General features: G+C 32.1%; 1 protein-coding gene and 1 pseudogene across 1 annotated transcript; one reads left to right on the top strand and one right to left on the bottom strand.

Moving 5' to 3' along the window:
• The first annotated feature begins 8,349 nt into the window (after positions 1-8,349).
• LOC114717729 (photosystem II 5 kDa protein, chloroplastic-like) lies at positions 8,350-8,827 on the top strand (annotated as a pseudogene).
• A 1,846-nt stretch (positions 8,828-10,673) lies between these two features.
• LOC114717718 (sulfite reductase [ferredoxin], chloroplastic) lies at positions 10,674-15,218 on the bottom strand. The gene is made up of 8 exons (XM_028902916.1): positions 14,911-15,218; positions 13,636-14,415; positions 13,262-13,558; positions 12,432-12,629; positions 11,800-11,934; positions 11,597-11,713; positions 11,350-11,508; positions 10,674-11,227 (listed from the first exon to the last, which is right to left on the bottom strand). Exons 1-8 carry the CDS (start codon positions 15,076-15,078, stop codon positions 11,021-11,023), a joined length of 2,061 nt encoding a protein of 686 aa, XP_028758749.1. The 5' UTR covers positions 15,079-15,218; the 3' UTR covers positions 10,674-11,020.
• Between the last annotated feature and the right edge of the window lie 4,254 nt (positions 15,219-19,472).

Here is a 19,472-nt window from a genome sequence, read left to right as displayed (position 1 = left end):
TTTATCTTTCTATTGAAGAAATCCATATATATTTGGATAGAAAGTTGACATTCTGAGCTACAGATCCTGTGTTGTATGATTCTATTCTACGTTTTCATATTGTCGTCGGTGCCATACTCTGAATCATTCTGGAGATTTATTTTCTATATATGTGATTGGATTTTTTTTTTTTCCTGTTGACAGAATGGTTCTTGTTTTGTGACTCCTATTGGGTGGGTAATAAAATTAATTTCTAATTAGATTTAGGATAATATAATTAGTCTCTAATTCATTGGAATGGTTAGATTTACTATTCCGGTCCTCCATGCTTGTGAACTCCTTCAATGGACAAAAATTATATGGCTTTTGAAGCAGCTCAGTCCCTTGATTCTGCAAAAGCAATCTCTTTTGACACAAACTTACCCACACACAGAGCCACATTTGAAGGTCCAGAAAGTTTCTCTCTTTAATTATCGGTTCAATTTGGGTAGTTTTGTCCATAAAATTTCCTTCCTATTTTCATATCATTCTTGAAACTTGTTTTAAAGCTCTTGCGTTAATATTTATTAATTTAGTTACATATAAATATATAATAAACTCTCATCTATGAATTGTTAAGTGATTTGATATTCCTAGCGTGTATGTATGAAGTAAATCTAATTAGAAAGAGTCTTATATCTAAGGAAGATTAATTTTTTCTGCCGATGAAAGATACTTATATTTCTTTTTCTGAAAAAGATTCCCTTACACTCTACCACTATATATTGATTCGATTAACCACATTTTGAAAGATGAATATATATTATACATATGATGAGAATGGCCCAACCTTTCTAACTACGAAATACTAAAATAAAAACAATAAATCTGAACCTATCTAAGAGAGTCACAGTACATCTTTGAAAAAAGTTCGTTATTTTAACGATTGATTAATATAAAAAGGGCCAATTCGTAAAGAAATTAAAGAAATGATAAAACAAAACTGACACAAGTATAAAACCTTTCTTCGTATATAAAATTTTATTATAGGCTCTCTAAATAGATTCTGTTTAGGCTTTGAAAGTTAATAATGAATTAATCACCCTTTGCTATATGGTTGGCCTATTAGCCTATATTCTGAAATTCAGGTAAACAGACTATGCAAATAACATATGTTTTTATTGGGTGTAAAACTTATTCATTACTTAATATAGCTTTTACTTGAATATTTTCTGCGCTTTGCTTGCCTCAATTAGTCTTATCTCCTTATTTTTCATAGAAAAATGGATAATGATAAAGGAAAAGCGACATAAGATCCTTACACGGCTAAAATTTTTACCAATGTTTGTGCTGAGCAAATATTGAAAAAGGAACGACAAGGGATATCATTTACAAGGCCTGGCTGGAATAATATTGAAAAGACATTTTAGACAGTAGCGAGAAAAATTATGACAAGAAACAACTAAACAAAAGATTTGATATATTAAGAAAAGATTGGAAGTTGTGAGAATCACTGATGTCTGGAAAGACTAGCATAGGTTATGATGCAGCCACAAATAGGGTGTTTGCCTCTGATGAATGGTGACAACAAAATTACTGGTAACTATTTGCATTGCTTGAGTTTTAATTTCAAATATCAATTTAGGCATCGCTTGATTTTGCCTAATTATGTAAACGTAGGTGAATCCCAATTTTAAGAAATTTAGACATCAAGGGTTGATGTTTGCACCAAATTTGGTGAAAATATTCAAGATGTTATGACTTTAGGAGACTATATGTACGTACCATCAGCCTCACAACCTAAGCCGGCACCTGCTCCATAGATTAACATAGAAGACGAGGAGAATGTTTATAGAGTCATGATGGACAAGAGGAAGGATCGGGGGGGACAGTGAAGACAAACATTTTGGCATTAGGCCAACAACCAGTGCAGGGCTAACAGATGACTTGGCTGGTTGTAACTCAACAACCTCACAAGTAGTGGACTAGGTGGTCCAAGAAGCTATAAAAAGAGGAAGAGGGGTGAGACATCTGATGCAAACAAGAAAAAAAATGTTGCTACCTCTATTAAAATTATTGATAGCTTTAGTGTTATAGCAGCTACTTCTACAACAGCGAGCAGCAATATTGAACGACGATCCCCATTCAATTGATAAGGTTTTGGCATACTTGGCTGACATTAAAGAGCTTAATGATGACAATGAATTATATTATGCATGTGCTAAAATACTTGCGCGTTTGAGGTGGGCTAGGCAAGCTTATATGACACTCATGCATAATAAACGCAAGTTGTTGATGTGGTTGATACCGGCACCATAAGATCCAAACACATGGAAGGAACCTGCAGTTTATGACTTACAAATTTCACTGTTGATATTGTACTTTTTAACTTGAACTAATTTCTGTTTTAACGTAAACTAATGTGGCCTATTCTAGGAACTTAATTAATAAGTATGTAATATATTTATGATAAATTTGACTTGTTATTTATGTATTTGGTTTATCTATTTATAGTATGAAAAATATTTAGTTACTAGTTATATGCTTGCACTTTCTTTTGACCATAGTTACAGGGTTCATCATACAATGGCTAATGGGAATGATAACTCACCGTGAAACGAAGATACATTGGCGAATTGGAATAATGATTCATGGTGGAATGAAGGGAATATAGATGACCATTCAACATGGTATCCATTATAAAAAAATGAATTAACACAATATGAAGCAGTAGGTGCATTGGTTGGTCACTATTATGAAATGTACATGTTTAAACAGCCCTATAAAACTAGTGAGTAGACAGGAAATTTATGGGTACAAGGCATTTTGGCGAGTCACAATAATCCAAGAACGTGTTTTCCACCTCTTATGTGCTAAATTGGAAGAACATGGTTTACATAAGTCTAAGTACATAGGAATTGATGACATGGTCGCAATGTTTTTAAACATGGTTGCACATGGACAATGCAATAAGATGATCTAGGAACAATTTCAATGTTCAGGGAAAACTATAAATAGGCAGTTTCACAATATACTACAAGTTTGCCTTAATTTATCGAGGGAACTTATTGGACTTGTAGATCCTACATTTCGTGAAACTCATAAAAATTGAGGATGATCCACATTATTATCCATTTTTAAAGACATAATTGGAGCAATTGATGGCACTCATAATATATCATGTGTCATCCCTGCTGTAAAACAAGACAAATTTATTGGCAAAAAAGGAATTCCAACATAAAATGTCATGGTTGTATGTGATTGGGATATGTGTTTCACTTTTGTGTTGACAGAATGAGAGGGATCTGCACATGATACTTGTGTATTTGACAACGCTATTAAAAATTCATCTCCAATTTCCCTCATCCACCTCCAAGTATATATTTATAAGCTTCAATAAGCTAATTTTAATTATTTTATATTTTATTAATTTCACAATATCACAAATTGTTTCATGAATCATTGGGAAAATATTACTTGATTGATACGGGATATCCAACATTAAATGGATATCTAGGTCTATATAGATCTGAGCACTACTACCTTCCAGACTTCTGATGACAAGTAACATTCTGAAATAGTAACGAAGCCTTCAACTATTATCATTCCAATTCAATATGCACAATAGAAAGAACATTTGGTGTTTGGAAGAATAGATTTCAAATCTTACCAAATATGCATAGTTACGAGTTCTAAATACAAGTGTACATGGTTTGTGCAATAATGGCCATTCATAACCTTATAATGAGACATTCAAGCTCCGACCCCCTTTTCGTATAAGCTAAAAATGGTAATATAGTTGACGAACATGATCAGGTTGAAACTAGTCAACTATCATCTTTAAATGTAACATCACAGTCTTCATCGCATATGAATCGTGTCCGTGATGCAATCAGAGACCAAATTATCCATGACTTATCAATTAATTAATTATATAATATTATTTCATTTGACCTTGTCACAATAAAATGAATTGGAGTTAAAAAAAAGGTTGTTATCCATTGAAATTATGTTTCACTTTATATTCACAATAATTTTTTATGATTTCTCTAATGTTTTAAAATTTAATTCACTCATTAAATTTCACTTATTTATATTAAATTAATTTAAATTCATTGTATTATGTGATTTTTTTTATCATGTTTCACTTCATATTTACAATATTTTTTTATGATTTCTCTAAAGTTTAAAATTAATTCACTCATTAAATTTCATTTCTTCATATTAAATTAATTTAAATTTATTGTATTATGTAAATTCATTTTTTTTTTATCATGTTTCACTTTATATTTACATTTTTTTTATGATTTCTTTAAAGTTTTAAATTTTAATTCACTTATTAAATTTCACTTGTTCATATTAAATAATTTAAATTTATTGTATTATGTAAATTTATTTTTTTTCACATTTTATTATTTATTAAAACTCATACTAATTTTGATAATTTTACAAACAAACTTATTTTTATTCAATTATAATTCAAACAATCTTTTACCTAATCTAACTTTTACAAACTAATTTTTTTAAACTCTAATCCAAATACAATTCACCTTATCCAATTTAACTTTTACTCAATCTTACTTTTCCATAAGTCATATTGGAAATAAGCTACTTTTTTCACCATCAATCCAAACAACCTTTTAGTTATCAATCATTTTTAGAAAGAATATAATATATAAAAAATAAAATAGGTTGGAGTCTTTCATTAATATTAGATTAAATGTTAAACAAGTTCTTATATTAAATTAACTTGGGATCCCAGAACGGCCAGAAGTAAACATCAGTACGGCAAAGAGGTAAAGAGGATCTTCAAACGATCTTCCCCACCTTGTGGAGGAGCAACCTCTGCTTCTATCACCAGTACCTAAGTCTTGCTTGGCTCCCAGGCCACTGTCGCTACAGTACATTGTGTATATTATACAACAACAATGACCTAAAAAATGAAATTTGTGAAAAAAAAATACTCCTCCGGTCCTTAATATAAGACCCATTAACCAATTTGATTAGATTAAGGAAGTTAGGTAAGTTAGTTAATTATAAGAAAAATGATACATTTTTCCTAAAACAATCATGATCATCTTTCTTAATACCCCCACTCCCTCTTCTACTTAATTATGGTTGAGGGAACATCCATAGGGGTAATTTAGAGAAAATTGATAAATATGATAAATGGGTCTTATATTTAGGACCAAAACCAACTCAAGATTGGGTCCTATATTAAGGACCGGAGGAGTAGTATTATGACAAAATCAAGAAAAATTCATCATACAAAACAATGTGCGAACAACACAGTCTCTTCCTTCTTTTATCTCTTTGAATTTCAGATGAAATCACTTCGAAAATCCCAGAACGCGATCAAAACGACAAAGGGTGATATATAAATTCAACATCGATTTAAGGGGAAAATAAGCATTAATAACTCGAAATTACAAATGAAATTAAATCGGTAACCTTTCATTCACAAAAAAATTTCTTTGACAATTTGCTTTTAGATGAAATCACTCCAAAATTCCTAGCACACGATTAAAATGACAAAGCACGGGTGATGCAAATTAAAAGTTGATTTAAGGAGATAATTACCAACGGCCTGAAATTAAAAAGAGAATTGATTATGAGACCTCTCTCAAGTTGTATGTGAATATATGCCCCTTATTAGTAAGAATCATTAAAAATGAGAGATGAAAATTGGAACTGAGATTAACAAAACTTATTAAAAGAGTATTTAGTATGAAAGATTTCTTGTTACGTGGAATTAAACAAACCTATTTACACATGGGATTGGAAAATACCATGGTGAGATGTGGTATTTTCAATCTCACCTCAATAGATTTGTCTAATATCATGTAACTAGTAATTGCTCATAATAAATATTTTTTTAATGATTTTATCAATTACAATCGTAGTCCCTATTTGTTATTTTCAATACCTTATACCAAATGAGATATAGATTAATAGTAGTTACGAACAATATGGCTCACCTCGGCACCCGATGACTTTACCAGCTGTGCTAGACATGGCTGCTTTAGAAAGATGAAGATAAAGTACCCTATTGCTTGTGATGAAACTGTGTTGTTGAACGCTATTTATATTATAGAGTTCAGATTACATATTATTATAGATTGGCCACACGCATGAAAGAGTAAGTGACGCGTATATATGTAAATACCAAAAGATAAAACAAACTTGTGCACAAAATAAAGAGAAAATTACAATTAGGTCTCAAAAAAGGGGATTTAATACCTTAAAGTCAATTAATAAGGGAAGAGTAACCAGTGACAAGTTTTAGAGTTGGGAATGATAGTAAATTCAAACTGGTAACTTGTCTTTGAAACTTTTCGGTATTTTTTTTTTTTTGGGACCTCTTGATAACTCTCCCTGAATAAATTATCCGTGAATAAACTTTGTTTATATATTGCATGCGATTTTGAATGTACGTATGATTAATTTTCTTGTGGTTGGTTTTTAATTTTTTTTTCCCTCTATTAGATGTGGGGAAAAATTGTACATGGTTTTCAACTTATTGTGTAACAGTAATACTTATTTTATTTTGAGATTAAATGTTTTATTGTGAGGGAGGGAGAGAGTGAGAGTAGGTAAAAACAACCAGCAAGCATTTAGTCCATATGGAAGATGTTAAGGCTGCTTAGACATGAGGTCTTCGATCATCAAATCTGAATTTGTATGAATGGAAAAAAAATGTCTTTAAAAGATATATTCCTTGTTTAAGTTTGACAATTGTTAAAGCTAACTAATAGTAGTAGATGTAACATATTATATTAAAAAAGAAATGCAAATAATAATAAATAATAATAATAATAATAATAATAATAATAATAATAAAGTTCGTCAAAGTATAATTTTTGAATTTTTTTTCCATTAATTAAGCAATATAATAAGATCGATTCTTACAACAACAAAAAAAAGATATTTCATATGTTATAGTAATGTCAAATTTATGTGCATATTTGTTGCATAACCTTCATTTTTTACATAAGATAACCCTAAAGACAACCAAGCAAAGCAGCCTAAAATAGACAGCAATGTAGGGGAAAACAAAAATACACTTAATTCTTACAAAATACTCCTCCGGTCCTAAATATAAAACTTATTTGTAGTATAATTCATACTAACAAATGGGTCTTATATTTAGGATTGGAGGAGTATAATAAATAAAATATGTTTATTTGCTTCGCGAGCGCTTCACATTAGGTGAGAATTAAACCCTAAAAGACGAATGGCAAAAAAAAAAAAAAAACCTATACAGCAAACCTTGGAGAGAAAAAAACTCTAATTATTTCAACAAAACGATAATATGTTTATTTCTGTCCCACATGAGCTTCATGCATATTAGCGGGGATATAATCCGCTAGGTATAATTGGCGTATTTAATTATTCTTTTGTTATTGATACTGTTAAGGGTAAGTCCATGGAGCACTCAAGTAATTCTTTTCAAGATATTTTCAGATACTAGAGGTGAATATATCTCTTAACAAAAATTTGAATCTTTATTTATCATATTATGAAAAATTATCTCCTTCTGCAAAATTTAACTCCCATTAGTAATCTCAATACTTTTTAGGGAAAATTAGGGATAAATCCCTCATTGAAAATTTAATTGGAAAATGGGACCGAGGATGATTGATTGCACAAGGAAAGATTAATTGCACACAAAAGATGATAAGTTGCACAAAGAAAGATAGTTTGCACAAATTATTTTTGGATACAAGGAATTAGTTTGCACATAGGGAAGATGACTTGCACATAAGATTATTTTATTTGTACAAAGAGAAATTGAGTTGCACATCGCACAAAGGAAGATCATTGCACACAAGGGAAGATAATTACACATAAGGAAAGATAAGTTACATGCACAAGAAGTTAAGTTGCACAAAATCTTAGGTTCTATTTGCTAATTAAATTTTCAACAGGAATTTATCCCCAATTTTTCCGGCTTTTTATGTGACACTGAAAGTCTAAGAACCAGAAGCCCATTAAGAAGTCAAGAACCAAAAGGTTCAAGAGAATATTTGGGCTTCAATTTACTACAAATGTTTTCATCCTGAGATTATTTGCAAACTATATTTGTGTTTACTCTACCTAAATTTAAATCTTTTGCGCTGCCCCAACCCCCAGCTAGAGACTTCCAGGTCCATCAATTTTTGTTCGATTTGGTGATGAAAAGAAGGGAAACAGAAGCCATCCATTCTCCTTCAGATAAAAACTGCGCTACACGTGGCAGAAACCCAATGGAGGAATCTATTGATCTAGATAAGGAAACGGATTGTGTCCTTTCTAGTAACCCCAGCTCGGACGATCTTTAATTTAGCTTCCTCTTATTCCCTTCCTACTTTGACACATTTTTCGCAGAACCTGAAGAACTGTCCCGCACTTGGCATCAGAGCAACAATGGCTTCCCAGACCATGGCTGCTTCATTCATGGGGTGGTGCAATGACCAAAAACCCCTCATCTTCAACCCCTCGCAGGAGCCTCATAGTGGCCAAAGCCACAGAGGGCGAAAGGGTCAGTGTGGAAGCCATGAAGAGCAGAAAGGAAGAAGGAGGTAACAGTGGAAGGAGGGATCTGGTGTTTGCTGGCGCAGCTGTGGCTGCATGCTCCATCGCCAAGATTGCTTTTGCTGAAGAAGAGCCTCAGCGAGGAACCCCAGAAGCTAAGAAGAAATATAATGCTATTTGTGTCACTATGCCTACTGCTCGTGTTTGCCGCAAGTGAATGAATTTAAGTCATTTTGCCTTTTTCCATTTCTCCTCGATCACTGTTATTTCTAAGAGCTTCATGTACAATACTATTATGATCATGTAATCCAACTCTCTCTTTCTCATTCTGCATAATTGTGTCTTCTTCCAAATATGAACTATCTGCTTAATCTTCTTACATCCCCCCCCCCCCCGAGTTTTAATTTTCCTCTTATGATCATAGAATAGGTATTATATGCTTCTGGGGCTCTTCAAAACTTGTGCAAATTTTGTACAATCTTCTGTAATTAAATCCTGATTCCGCCCCAGTTCACAGAACACAAGTTTACCATAGTAAATGTTTGTTTCCAGTGTCTTCCAAAGGTTACATCAGAGAAGTTATCAGCTTAATTTGATTTGAAATCTTCAGAATCGCTTATGATTGCCTTTTATGGTATCATTGACAAAAAGGAAAATACAAACTGGGGCGAAACTGGGAAAGCAAAGAACAGGGAGAAAGATTGATGAGGAAATTTTGAACTTGTTTGGATTCTTGTTTCGAAAACAATTTTCTATTTTTATAAAATCAAAGCCAAAAAAATTAAAAAAATTGTTTGATAATTTGTTTCTAGTTGATTGTTTTGATAGAAAAAAGTATTCCTCTAATTCTAAATATAAATGTTATATAATATGTATAAAAGATTTTATATTTAAGACCGAAAGAGTAATATGTTTTAAAAAACTAAAAAATCAAAACAATTTTTAGATGTTTCTTTGTTTTTGTTGTTGATTTTTTATTTTGAAATATTAGAGAAATTTTTTTTTCTCCTCATTCACCGCCTGCTACATATCACTTTCGGTGGTGGACACTCTTTGCCAAATGTGATTTTTAAAAATAATATCCATTTTTTTTTGTTCATTTATTCTCAAAACTTTTTGTGGAAAACAACTTGATAAAATCATTTCAAAAAAATAAAAAATAAAAACAGAAACAAACAAGCTTTTTATTTCTTTTCAGATTGGTCTGGCACGTAGATTTGAAGTCATTGCAGTGCAACACTTTGGAATTGGTTCTGTAAATTTAGGGGGTGTTTGGAAAACATCGTTTTTTAAAAATATTTTTTCACAAATCGAAATAAACTCTTCACATATTACTTTGTATATCCATAAAATCACTTCTAAAAAAACATGATTTGGTTTTTTATCCAAACACTTTTACGGTCAATAAAACACTACAGGGTAAACCATGCCTTTCTAGGTTTAAGAGAGCCTGATCCGTCCCTAATCATGTACAAAGTACAATTGATTTGGGTGACTTGCATCACATTCAAGAGAATTCAATACAAATAGTTTTTTAAAAAGTTTTTAATTATAATTTATGAAATACAAATAAATATATATAAAAGTTTTATATTAGTTTACGTAAAATATTATTTTAATGTGATTCAAAATAAAACTTTAAATTTATTAAAATAAACAAATATCAAATAAGGGGAAAATGTTATTAAAATATGAAACTGTTTATATCTGATTTGATATGACCAATGTAAACAAAATTAAGCAGCACTTAAACCATTAACTTATAAATGATATATAATTTAATGTTGTACAAAGATATTTCAGAGAATCATATGACATTTATTATAATTAGCTAATTTAATTGGCTTCTTTGATTTTTCAAATTAGTCAAGTAAGATGTGAAAATAGATCTTTAGACGCCGGTTTTCTAGTCTCTCCACTTAACCTAGAGAAGCAATATCCTCAGACAAATGGTCTTTCAAGCAAACTCAAATCTTGGGCTCATTTTATTCGGCATCTTAAGCCTTTGAAGCAGATCAAACACTAAAGAAAAAGAAAAACCTAAACAAGAGAATGTTTTACATAATCCCGCCCATCATCATCCCCTAGACAAGCATATCAATGTTAGGTCATTTATACGCCTTTGTTGATGCGGTTCCCTAGTTAGTTTCTCTTGGGTAGAAAATAGACTGAAAAGTTAAACATAATTTGGGAGAACCATCAACATAAATGGCATCTTTCAGGCAAAAACCAAAAGCTACCAGTGGACAAAAGCTTATCTGCAGCACTGATTAGTAGTGAACATGTTACAATAAACAAATCCTGTAACACATGGCCTTATTGAAGCAAGAACCAAAACTGAAAAACACTTCCCTAACCGGATAAGTGGGGGAAAAAAAAAAAAACCAAGCTGTCATGTGAATATAGGGCAAGACAAGCACCCAAAATTTTGATACAAAATGAGACTGGCTATTTTAACTGTTACAGGACAGAAACAGCTCAGAGAATTGTAGGTTATGGCCATTCATGTATCAACCTTTCACTGCATATGCGTTCCTTGGCCAAGGAGTCATTCACTTTTTCCATTTTGCCGGCTTGCAACAAAGTTCCGAACAACTTCCATGGCCAACTGATGTGCATTCTTGTTCTGAAGCTTGGCCAATTCATCCATTGCTTCATATGTCTCTTTGTCCGCAAAAAGCTTGAGGTTGTAGCGTGCTGGTACTACCGGAAGACCCTCCCATTTGGTCACCAATTCTTTGAGCTTTTCAAATCCCTAGAAACAGAAAATGGTGATGCTTAACCCCAAATTTTACTCTAACCACCCTATAACTAACAAGAAAGAAATGGAAGCATCTAACCTAGAGATGTGGAAAGAAAGAAGGCTTCAAAACTCACCATGCGCCATGTAAAGTCGCCAAATGATTCTTTGGATTGCCTCTTGCGCTTCCAATGATAAAATAAAGGTTCCAGAACCTTTTCAAGGTCTTGAACTTTTACTTTATCCATGAAAGTTTGAGCTAAAGCTGTTTGATTTGGCTTTCCTCCAAGCCAAATCTGCATTAGCAGGGAGGGAAAAGTGAATTCGATATATCTTAGAAATTGTCTGCCAACTGTAAGCAGGAAAACCCATGGATCAACATACCTGATAGCTGTTGGGGCCATCACCAACCAGTCCAAGTTCAGCCATGTATGGTCTAGCACATCCATTAGGACAACCAGTTACCCTCACAACAACAGACTCACTATACTTTAGCCCAACCTAAATCACAAGGAGAAAGCTTTTTATAAAGAATCCTGAACTTTGAGCCATACTATCAATTGTTAAACCTCTATTGGCTCCGGTACCTTCTCAAAAACTGCACGAATCCGCTTGAGAATGTTGGGTATCCCACGTTCAGCTTCAGTAATTGCCAGTGGACAAAGGGGTAAAGCAGGACAAGCCATGGCTGTTAAATTGAGGGGATCTACATATCTAGGTTGCTGTTCAAAGCTAACAGGTCAGCATAGACACATTATGACAACTGACAAAACTAGGGCAGCATCAAATAAATATAAGTCCCCAAATAGATAACAGAAAAGATAGGGAAAATAAAAAGAAAAAATAGGAGAAAACTAACAAGAGAATTTTGATCATTCCTTGTATGATTTGTCAAATGCCAACCTCGGGTTATAGACCTTCCATTTATAATTAAAGACTTTCTGATAATCAAAGTTTAAAAGTAGTTTCATTCACAGGACCATCGCAAAAGGATCAACATATTAAAACAGTAACATGGTCCATCCGTTACAAACACTGAAAAAATACTTAAAACATACTAAATTAAGACGGGAAACATTGCCATGAAGACATGTCATTTGAAGTTAATGAGCAAAGTAGAGAAGTACTTGGCATACAAATATAATTCAGCAATAAAGCAATCAGGCTGATCTTTATTTTCAAGAGATCATATAATTCAAGCAAGCTGTAAAATCCTCACCAGCAGACCAGCTTGGGCAAGAACTGAAGTGATGGGCCGTTTCCATGCAGCAAGAATATCAGTCAAGATGATGTTTTGGTTTGGAGTAATCCTAACATTCAAATTGTACTTCTCAATAACTTCCCGCAATGTCTTCTTCATATTGCCAGCAATACGACCATTATCAACGTGAAGTCCACAAAATAAACTGCCATCACCCTGCCAAAAAAGGAAGTTAACAAATGAGCCTGTGATGCTTATGGAATGAAACAATCGTTTAGGCAAACTGGCAAAAAAATCATCATCAACGGTTGTCAGCTAAAGAGTACTTAAGGACTTAAAAGAGAGGTATGAATGTAGTTTTCTCACACAGCATAATTTGGTCACATCTCTAAAGAGTTATAACTTACATCATACAAGAAATTAGTAAAACCTACACCATATTGAACTTGAGGCTTTAAATTATATTTAATTAAACTGCTTGATGCTATTTTATTAACATATTCAATATTATAAATGGCATGCCCCCACAAGGCAAACAGGATTGAAACAACTTTGACTTTGTCAGATAGGAAAGCTCGAGATGAAACATGCTTTGTCCTCGTATCAGATATGAGATTTGATTCCACAATGTGTACATGGAACATATCCAATACTCTAGACCATTATTCTCTAATCAAGCAAGTCAACCACAATATGGATGGTGTTGATTAGCAAAAACGTAACATATTAATATTGCATGTCAATCATACAACTTTCCCAGAATACTAATAAAGGCATCAGATATTAACCACTCATCTAAGGAACCAGCCTAAGGCATCAGATATAATCCACTCATCTAAGGAACCAACCTGCTCATGCCAACCCAGATAACCTTTGAACTCCCACTCAGGCAATTCACGGAAAGGTTCAAATTTCTTGCCATAATATTGCTCAACTACACTTCTGAACTTTTCAATTCCCCATGAGCTGACCAAATATTTCATTCTACTATACTTACGGTCATCTCTTCTTCCATTTTCTCGTTGTGTAACAACAATTGCTTTCACCGCATACAGAATATCCTCTTTAGGCACATAACCTAGAGGTTCAGCCAAACGAGGAAAAGTTGCTTCCAGCCTATGTGTTCTTCCCATCCCCCCACCAACCTGCAAGCACAATCACAGGAAAAAAATCACGAAAGGCAAGAGAACTTTTGTTCAACAATCATTTTATTTCAACTTACATATATGTTGAACCCCTGAGGCTCCCCTTTGTCATCAGTCACAACAACAACGCCAATATCATTTGTAAGAATATCCACTGAGTTATCAGTTGGCACTGTAACAGCAATTTTGAACTTCCTTGGCAAGAATTGAGTTCCATAGATAGGCTCAGGGGACTCTGGGAAATTTGTCCCATGAGAGTTATCATTGCGTGCCTGCACAACTTCAGGAGGTTCTGCAGACATAATCCTTTCCCCATCTACCCACATATCATAGTAGAAACCAGACTGAGGGGTCAAGAGTGCAGCAATGTTTTCAGCTGTCTGCTGTGCAAACAGGTAATCTTTCCTAACAAGTGGAGCAGCAGGAGCAAGTACATTTCTGTTTAGGTCACCACATGCACCAAGTGTTGATCCCATATTCTTAATAATGGTGCTCATAACCGTTTTAAGGTCCTTCTTGAGAACGCCATGAAGTTGAAATGTTTGTCTTGTGGTCAATCGAAGTGTTCCAATTCCAAACTGGTCAGCAAGATCATCCATGGTCAAGTAAAGTCTGTTTGGAACTTTGCCACAAGGGTTTTTAGTACGTAGCATGAACGAGTACGATCTTGTACCACGCTCATCTCTATTATACTGTTGATAGCTACCATGGAACTTGATCAACTGTGTGGCAGCTTCATTTATATTAGGAGCATCGGTCAGCAATTCCTCATTAAGAGGATACCGTATGTAATTACTTTGCTCTTTCAACAATTCAACCTTGCTGCGCTTCTCTGTGGCAGTTTCAACCTTCGTCGGCTGCAGAGAAATTACAAACACTATAAGGTGATTATTCAAAAAAAAAAAATTCTGATCACAATGGGACCGCAAACGTTGGCAGCAGGAGCATTCAATTAATGAGATGAGTTCGAGCTAAATTCTTTTAAGCTTAAAACTGGCGAAATCTCTCGGTGATACTGATAAAACTATCACATCTATAACTTCAATATTCAAATTTAGATTTCAAGCAAGCGATCTTTTAATCATTCGATTTTATAACTGGGGAAAACAGAAGCACAAACAACCAACACTGGGGGGGGGGGAAAGCAAGACAAAAAAAACTGTCAGCCATTTCGCTTAGATTGCCATGCGAAATTAAAGCTGAAAACAGAGCTTATTACGCTCATAAGCCTACACTTTCACAGCTTCCAAACAGTCCATCGATCAAAATTAATAAAGGAGCAAATTTCAGCTTCATGTTTTTTTTTCAAGGAAAGAAAAAAAGAATGATTAAAGTCATCAATGGAATCACACCGTGGACACAGCGCGGATGAGGGAGCGAGTGGAAGAGAGAACGGAAGGAGCATGGACTGTGCGAGTGAGAGCAAGAGAGTTTGCAGTCCTCAAGCCATGGAAGCTCGGAATCTGAACCTTGGGGTCCTTCAGAACAACAGGTTTCGCAGCTCCCAACGACGTCGTCATCCCCCGGAAAAAATCCCCCAGCAGCCCAGCGATGGATCAAGATCCAGCAAGAGGCAACTCCACAACGAAAATGGAAAGAGGGTTTTGTCTGCGTCAGTGTCTCAGAACACAAACGAACGGTGTGCGAGCAGCGCACCACGATTGGCAGATTAATAAAGTGGAAGGGATGCTGGCTGCCGATGCTGGATGGTTTTAAAATATTGTTTGTTGTGACTGTGAGGGCGAATACACCCGCACATGGAAATTCCGAATAATGTGAATTAATGGTTTAAAACACATACCACCTCCAGTAATTAATATACGATCTCGTTTGATTTTTATTTTAATATTAAATATAAGATTTCAATCCACTTTATCTGTGATATTTATATATTTTTTTAAAATAGTCTTTCTAACAATAGTAGTTCTAGCGAGTACACTTGATTAGCAAGAATATTTTAAGAAAGACAATACTTATTTATGATAAATAACTAACTTAACTTCTTTCCTTAATCTCCTCAAATTAGTCAACTAGTTTTTATAATTAGAATAGGAAGTAATATTAAAAATAGTTTAGTGTCAAAGATATGTAATGGAATATGAGGAGTTCGATAATTATTTATGAGGGACAATTAAATGTGAGAAGTATGAAATTAATGCAACAACAAAAAAATTCTGACCTGGAAAGAATAATGCAAATTTTAGTAAGAGTAAAGATGGGAAGCTGATAAATTTAATTAGTTAGCCGTTTTTAGCTCCCTTCCTTAATCATGTGAAATTAGTTAAACATGGCTTAATTTTTACAATTACAGATTTTATTATGAAAAATTGCTAAACAAAATAGATTATTGCATGATTTAATTGTCTAAATATACGTGAAATTCATTTAAGGACACAAATATGAATCTTTTTTAGTTATTCCTGTGAAAAAGAAATATTCTTTAGTTATACTCTTCCGGTCTTAAATATAAAACCTTTATATACACTAATATAAGAGTTTTATATTTAGGACCAAAGGAATATATAGACTATCTTGTTGGCCAACCTAAAAGACACTTACACTTAAGGATATATTACTTCTAACTCAAGATATGTTGCATCCCTTCAAAACGAGTTATCTTTTTCACAATAAATTTTACTGAGGAGGATTTCGAGCAATTTTTCCTTTCATAACTTATTCTGATATATTAATACTGCCTATGGTCCCAATTAATTTGACTTTTAATTTAATTCTAAATATAAAATTCTGATTCAATTTATCCTTCAAATTTATTCATTTTTAAGATAATCTTTGTAGTAGTTACACATATTAAAGATTCTATCACATGATAGTTTTAACTAATACATATAATTAGCAATAATATTTTAAAAAAGACAATATATATTTATTATAAATAATTAATTTAACTTATTTTTTTAATTTATTTAAATTAGTTAACTGAGTTTTATAAAAACACACGTTTCCTCATGCCCATATTTGAGGACAGTTAAAGAAGACGTTTTGGAGTACTATTGAGTAATGGGCTGGACTATGACTCTTGGTGATAATAAGAATATGTGCACTCTTTTTCCTTTTTGGATACATTTAAGAACATATTCTTGTGGTGTCGTATCTGATAGTGCCCCGTGGGGTCACAAGCACTGTAAGGTCCTCGTGTGTGACGCGAGCGCCTTCGTCTGTGTTTAATTTTTGTGTCAGAAGTTCTATCTCACGCGCCGCACACGTCCGTGATGCCTACGACATTGCCATTATCTTACACAATTTTAATAAAGGTAATTAAGAAATTGATGTTAATTCTATGTATAAAATTTATTTTAAATACTTATTAATTATTTTATATTAATTTTATTGATATTTTTTTAATTATAATCAAAAATAAAATGAGGAAGAAAATTAAGAAAGATATTTAGAGCTTTTAGAAAAATATATCATATTAATTAAATTAACTAATATTTTTAACTTACTTAAATTAATTAATTAAATCTTACATTAAGAACAAAAAAATTTTATTGAAAATTTTTAATGAATAAAAATATTTAAAAATTTGATAAGAATTTATTTGATTATCTATTAATATACATGATTTTTATAATTTTTTATTCTAAATACTAATCTATAATTGTAATAATTTAAATTATTTAAGATAAATAGCTTTAGATTGTCCCTTCAAAGTGAGAAGCCTGTAAGATTGGTTTTTATTTTCCAATTAATATGATGTCTTCATGGGATAAGATATGAATTAATGATATGCATTATAGGTGATCAGAGTGAGTGCTGAATTAATTTTTTTTAATAAAGTTGAGATTTAATTGTTATAAAAAATGTTTTGGGAAATTTAGTTACAGTTAAACCTGGAAATGCTTAAATCTAACATTCTAATCATATAATTGTATATTTTTAATGATTCATTAGACTTGCAATTTTGCAATTTACATAAAATGATATTAAAATAAAAATAAAAATTTTCATAAATTATTTATTTTTATATTTATGCAATGTTTAGAATACATACTATATAAATCTGTTTAAACTTAAATAAAATTATATAATAAAATATTTTAGTTATGTGATAAAATTTAGTTATAAATTTTATAATTCAAAATAGAATAAAAAAGGGAGCACGCGCTGCCAAGCGAACTGTATAGTGCGTGGGGGGGTAGACAAGACGAGCCAAATCGAAAAAGGTAGGAATCCGCGAGACGTGAATCTGGACGGAATATTGGGTCCGATCAATGAGGTGTTGAAATTATCGGAGGAGTCAAATGAGGGTCTGCTGCGGCAGAAAGCCATCCAAACCTGAACATCCAAGTGAATACTGTGTACTGACAACCGAGCGCTGACTCAGTTAGGGTTTTAACCATTTTCCCACGTAAGATGGAAGGAACAAAAGTTACCGGCGGTAAGAGGGAGCGGATTCGGCACTATTTTGGGCATCCTAATATTTTAAAATATTTTGTAACTAGGATTTCCTTCATAAAATATTTTAAAATATTAAATGTATTTAAAAACATTTTAAAATTATGAATATAGTAAAAAAAAATATTTTAAAATACTGAATACAACTGATAAAATATTTCAATGTATTATTAACCAACTTAACTTCTTTTTTCTTTTGATGAAAAATTTCTTATAAAACCATAGGAAATAAAGAAATTTCAAATCAAGTTGACAAATTCTAAAAAAATATCTAATTAATCCATGGATCTAATTTGGGATTTATGAAAAATCATATAAAAAAATTCGTTTGATGTGTGCAATTAATAAGGATAACTTGAGAAAAACATTATAAATTTAGAGAAGAATTGTGTATTGAGATTTTATATTTAAAATCAAAATAAATATTTAATTAATTCCTATATTTAGCATAGAAGGAGTAATACTACCTCCAATCTTTAATATAAGAGCTAGTTAACTAATTTGAATAGATTAAGAAAGTTTATTAAGTTAGTTATTCGTAATAAATAAATATTATTTTTCCTAGAATATTCTTACTAATCATATGTATTAGTTAGAATTACTGTTTGATAGAACCTTTAACATGTAAAAATACTATAACGATTATTTTAAAAAAATAGATAAATATGAGAGTTAAAATAGATTTGGATCTTATATTTAGAATCAAATTGGGCTAAAGTATACATTTGGTCCTTTAACTTTATGTGAGGTTTCAGTTTAGTCCTTTAACTTTAAAAAGTATACTTTCAATCCTTTAACCCCAAAATTGTTAATCTTAAATGATGATTTTTTGTAACAATCATAGTTGTTTTGAATATTAAACTTCATATGTTAGCATTTAGTAATATTTTATCAGTATTCAAGAGTTTTGTTAACAATTTTGGGATTAGAAGACTAAAAGTTTATTTTTTAAAGTTGAGGAACCAAAATAAACTATTGTGTAAAGTTAAAAGACTAAAAATATACTTTAGCCATCAAATTGAAAGTTAAATTAATTTTTTTATTAAGTATTGGAGCACTAGTTAACATGATCATGAAAATTCCTGTGGGGCATGGCAAGTGATCACATCCGGGCTCTGTCTCAAAAAGTTTGGCCAATGTCAATTACCGGTTGAGGCTTCTCTATCATGATGCTCATTTGGAGAAGTTGGAATTTGATGTTGATACCTCTCTCAGTTTACCACGAGTTGTTTCTTCTAACATATCATCACCGCACAAGGCCCAAGCTAACTAGTTCCTACAAAAACGCTAACTTGAGTTATTTTAATTTTTTTTTTAATAAAAAGAGCAATTGTACATTAAACAACAAGTACAAAAGGCCTGAACCAACCAAGCACAAACATTTTGGCCGAAAAAAAACCAAGCACAACACATAAAATATAAGACTATGTCAGATACTAAAAAAATACTAGTTTTAATCTTTAATATAAAATTTAGTTAATTAATTTAGAAAAATTAA

The sequence above is a fragment of the Neltuma alba genome, unplaced genomic scaffold (genome assembly GCF_004799145.2).
Source record: "Neltuma alba isolate B1F8T4 unplaced genomic scaffold, ASM479914v2 tig00011771_pilon, whole genome shotgun sequence".
Lineage (NCBI taxonomy): Eukaryota > Viridiplantae > Streptophyta > Magnoliopsida > Fabales > Fabaceae > Neltuma > Neltuma alba.
The sequence above is the reverse complement of the archived record's forward strand: the minus strand, read 5'-3'. Positions and strand labels throughout refer to the sequence as shown.

Bases quoted from the DNA above. Each gene is read 5' to 3' on its own strand.
- LOC114717718 (XM_028902916.1), bottom strand. From the start codon at position 15,078: ATGACGACGTCGTTGGGAGCTGCGAAACCTGTTGTTCTGAAGGACCCC. The intron at 11,714-11,799 runs GTACCGGAGCCA...CTTGTGATTTAG, and splicing joins TTCGTGCAGTTTTTGAGAAG to GTTGGGCTAAAGTATAGTGA. The intron at 11,228-11,349 runs GTGAGTTTTGAA...TTCTGTTTCTAG, and splicing joins GCGACTTTACATGGCGCATG to GGATTTGAAAAGCTCAAAGA.